General features: G+C 35.9%; 1 protein-coding gene across 1 annotated transcript in view; it reads left to right on the top strand.

Moving 5' to 3' along the window:
- The window catches only part of TRPA1 (transient receptor potential cation channel subfamily A member 1), a 70,448-nt gene that overhangs the window by 21,447 nt on the left and 44,274 nt on the right, over positions 1-4,727 (top strand). Inside the window, exons 5-7 of the mRNA XM_006139794.3 lie at positions 700-808; positions 993-1,138; positions 2,995-3,131. Coding sequence (XP_006139856.1) covers positions 700-808; positions 993-1,138; positions 2,995-3,131 — 392 coding nt within the window. The remainder of the gene's footprint in view (positions 1-699; positions 809-992; positions 1,139-2,994; positions 3,132-4,727) is intronic.

The following is a 4,727-nucleotide window of genomic DNA, read 5'->3' as shown; positions in this document are numbered from 1 at the left end:
ATATACACACACACACACACATAAATACATAAAGTAAACTGATGCTGCCTTTAGCAGGTGAGATTATATAGGTCTTATTTGCTTCTCTACATTTTTCTGCTTTTTCAAAACCTTTTTTTTTAATAATAATTAAAGGTAATTAACAAAACTAAAGCCCAAGGGCTTATAGAAAATGGTAATAGAATGCGATTACTCAGATAAAAAGGTAATATAAAATTTGGTTCTATGATCTTTTCTGTAAAAAATCCTTCATTAGTGAAAACAGCTAATGTTCATGGTTTAAACATGAGTGCTGGCATATTCATTTACTAATTTTTAATAAATGAAGGGAAAAGAATCTGGAAAACATTATAGTATCACTTTATTTGTATAAGACTAGGTATAACAGTTGTGATAATATTTAAAATTTTTCATAAATCCTTTTGAAAAACATGTTGACTTTAGTTTGGATATCAAGTTTGATGTTTTTATATCTATACTGTTACTTTCTTTTTAGAAGATATAAAGTATTTGTTTCATAATCTTAGCCTAGCATCAACATTACCTTCTTGCCTACATGTCATATCATGTGAAGCTTTCTATGTGTTTTTATTTAGGCACACAATGATAAACTGGTGTAGTGAGGAACATAAATTCTCGTTAACCCTGGGATTTCAGATTTACCTGTGTCTTTTGATTTTGTTCCTTCTTTTCCTGCAGTTTAATAAAGGAGCTAAGCCATGTAAGTCAAATAAATGGGGAGCCTTCCCTATTCACCAGACTGCATTTTCAGGTGCCAAGAAATGCATGGAAATTGTATTGAAGTTTGGTGAGTGGAAACTTTCCTATGTTATGTATTACCAAAAAGCCTTTGTGGTGTGTTCTATTAATTCAAAAACTATTTAGTAGAATTTACACATAGGATTTTATGTAATCTAAAAGGTCCTTTCTTTTTAATAATCCCTACTATTTTCCTTGAATTCTTATTATCTTAATATTTATTTTTTCTAAAGGTGAAGAACGTGGATATAGTAGACAGTCTCACATTAACTTTGTGAATAATAGGAAAGCCAGCCCTCTCCACATGGCTGTTCAAGGTGGAGACTTGGAAATGATTAAAATGTGCCTGGATAATGGTGCACACATAGACCTGATGGAGGTAATTATTCATATCCTATATGGCATTTATTTTTTTGTATTTTTAGAGGTTTTGCATTAGGGAACATGGGCTTGCTGGAGAAAGAGACAGAGACAGTGAAAGGGAAAGTGAGAAATCACTCTCTTGGGGGGATGGACATGCTGCAATACCTTCTCCTTCATTCTCCTCCCAGGCTCTTGGGCATACACACACACACAAACACACACACCCTTCATGATATTCAAGCTAGTGGGTCGAGGATGCAAACTGTGGTCAGCCATGTCAGAGTCCAGCAACATAACCACTATGATATCTAGTAGCCACAGGCACTTGTATTTTAAAGTTGTAAATTATTTTCTATTTTTTTTCTGTGAGCTGTTCAAGTTTCTCATATATTCTGGTTATTAATGTATAGTCAGCATGTATTTTCTCCCATTCTGTGTGCTCTCTCAAATGCTGTTGATTGTTTCCTTTACTATACAGATTTTTAGTTTGACAGAATCAAATTTGTCTATTTTTGCTTTTTTTTGTCCATGCTTTTGAGGTTTTTTTTTTTTGAGGTTTTTTTCCCCCACAAATTCTGCCTGTACCAATGTCTTGAAGTGTTTCTCTAGGTTTTCTTCTAGTAGTTTCATAATTTATGTTTAAGATTCTTTATAGTTTGCTTATAGTTAATTTTTAAATGAAAGTGCTCACTTTTGCATATGTAAAAAGGAGAAGAGGACATTTCAAATTTCAATCTATGTAAAGAATTTTGAAAACTACCAAAAACAGTTGCATATGCATGTACGAATACAATAAAGAGTATATCCAGTTTAACTACCTTTAAATAAGTTAACATCTACCCTCAGAAAGTGATAATGCATGAATGTTGTTAGCTAAAAAATATTAAAGACCAATCATGAATGTATCTGGTTTTAGTTTTAGACTAAAGAGTTCTTCTCTTTTAAACAAAGGACCACCTAACTAATTTTTAAGGATAGGTATGTGAAAGCAGTGATTGTGCTTAAATTCTGACTTTATGCCAGGCATATCTATCCAAAAGAACAGAATTCTGGCCCTTTTCCCTTCAGTACCTTGGGGTTTTGGTACAATATGCTCTCTTCCTAGCTACCAGAAAGGATTGTGCTTTCTGAGAAAGAGAATGTTGGTTATTTTAAGGTCTTTGGGAAAGTCATGATGTATTTTTATATGTTCTTCTATGCACAAATGCATTATGACTTTCCTGACAACCCAAAAGTTCACATGGCTTCTGGACGCTGCTCCTTAGTGTAGCAATATAGAAATGAAGAGCTGCGGGACCAGCAGTTAGCGTAATGGCTATGTCTCTGGACTCCCAGGGAGTCAACTGTGATTCGAGTCTCAGACCCGGTGGCTTAAACTCATGCTGGGCACATGTGCCTATGTGCCCAAGATCCTGAGAGGAGAATGGAAAAGGGATTGCGGCGTGGCCATCCTCCCTGAGGGGGGGTGATTTCTCGCTTTCTGTCTCTCTGGCAAGCACATGCGACGTATAGCAAAAAAATTAAAAAAAAAAAAAATGAAAAGCTGCTACTTTTGGTATGGGCTCTGAAGTCACTTCAGGTACCGAGGGCTTCCAGGAATGAATGAGATATGACCCATGACCCTATTGGGGTAGGGAATGGTAGATAATGATAGTGGAAGTATGTGCCAAGAATGCTCAAATTGTAAAGAATCACAATTACTGTGAGTTTTATATCGATGTTTTTCAATAGATGAAACTGATCACCATTTGTCCTCTTAAATCTGATATTCCTTGATTATTTTGACCCCGAAGATGAAACTCATAACTCAGTTTAAGTTATACCCTTAAATTGGGGTTTAAACATTGATTTTAGTATCGAATGTCTTTATAGAATGGGAAGTGCACACCCCTTCATTTTGCTGCTACCCAGGGAGCCACGGACATTGTTAAACTTATGATATCATCCTATTCTGGGAGCAGTGACGTGGTTAATGCAGCTGACGGAAATCAAGAGACCCTGCTTCACAGGCAAGTTTCCTCCCTATCATTATGTACATAGATTTTTAGTCACCAAGTGTTAAATTATACTTAGAAGAAAACGTTAGCAAGGATCCTATAGCATAGTTTGAAAGAAAAAAAAAACAGAGATAAAAACTCTGTGGTTCAACTAGAATTGCTATGTTCCTCAGAAATCAGAGTAGGATAAAAGCTTGATCAATTCTTCCAGTAGACATGGGCTCAAGAATAATTTCCTCTATGCTAAGGAAATCAACATGCAAGGCTTTGCAAACCCTTTCTAATTTGTTCCAATGCTTCGTGTATTTTACCTTCAGTATTAGTGAGGACAGTGGAGCAGAAACATGTGGATACTCCACCTTCCCCATCCTTTTGCTTACCCTCACAATTACACGTAGTTTCAAAACATATTTTTGGAAATTATAACTAAGTTGCCAAAAAGGTAAAAATGTTTGCACGGTTTAACAGAAACACACATCAGGGTAATGTCTGAAACTGTAACTTTACTAGGAGAGGAAACAGGCAGTGTAGACTGGGAGGTCAAGTTCTTCAGAAAAACATAGACTAAATGCTTCAAATGAGAGTGAAAGAAGAGGCTGAGATAAGTCTCTCCTCTCTCTCTCTCCCTCCCATACATACATACATACACATGCATGTACACGCACACACATGGCTGTAAGTAGGCCAGAAGACAGAACGAAAGGAAAGAGCTAAGATACTCCTAGTAGGTAACTACTCCAGGACATCTACAATATGAAAGGAATTCAAAAAGTTTGTGGAAAATGGAATTGAAGTATGAGTAATATTTTGGTAAAAAATTTTGTTTTTAATTCTGCAGTTTTTTCCATAGGTATTTTTCATGAACATTTTGAGGACTCCTCTCATATCTCTCAGGGAAAAAGAAACTCTAGCTACCAGTATAAATCTGCTTCTAAACTGGGGAGGTGAAAATGAAAACTAGCCAAATTACCAGCCAGGAAAGAACACATGTGAATAGAAAAGAATGCCAAGACAGTCCCACTTGAGATGAGTTTGCAAACTGAAATTTTGTACCATAAAGGACAAGTAATAGAAGACAATCAAGTCAACAAAAGGCTAATTTACTTACAAAGAAATAAAAATAATAAGGCAATCAATAAATCATTTAAAAATAAAAATATCTTTAAGACCTTTCACAAATTTAACAAAGGTTAGGGTTAAGGGTTAGGATTAGAGTAAAAAATTAAAAAAAGGAAAAAAAAATGAATGATCAATTATGTAAAATGACAGGAGATTGTGATAAACAAAAGGGCATACATAAATCCACGATTAGTGCTATGTAAATGGAGCTGATAGAAAAATAAACCAAAAAAAAAGCCATTGAAATAAAACAAAAACTCAAGAGACAAACTAACCTGTATATCATAAATGCTCAAACTACCGGGCATTAGAATCATGTGGGGAGGGACCAGCAGTTAGCATAATGGCTGTCGCTGGACTCCCACGTAGTCGACCGTGGTTGGAGTCCCGGACCCGGTGACTTAAAACTCACGCTGGGCGCATGTGCGTGCATGCACAAGATCCCGAGAGGAGAATGGAGTAGGGATTGTGGCATGGCCATCCCACATT

The sequence above is a fragment of the Tupaia chinensis genome, unplaced genomic scaffold, assembly GCF_000334495.1.
Source record: "Tupaia chinensis unplaced genomic scaffold, TupChi_1.0 Scaffold000002_1, whole genome shotgun sequence".
Taxonomy (NCBI): domain Eukaryota; kingdom Metazoa; phylum Chordata; class Mammalia; order Scandentia; family Tupaiidae; genus Tupaia; species Tupaia belangeri.
Note: the sequence above shows the minus strand (reverse complement) of the source record. Positions and strands in the feature narration are given on the sequence as shown.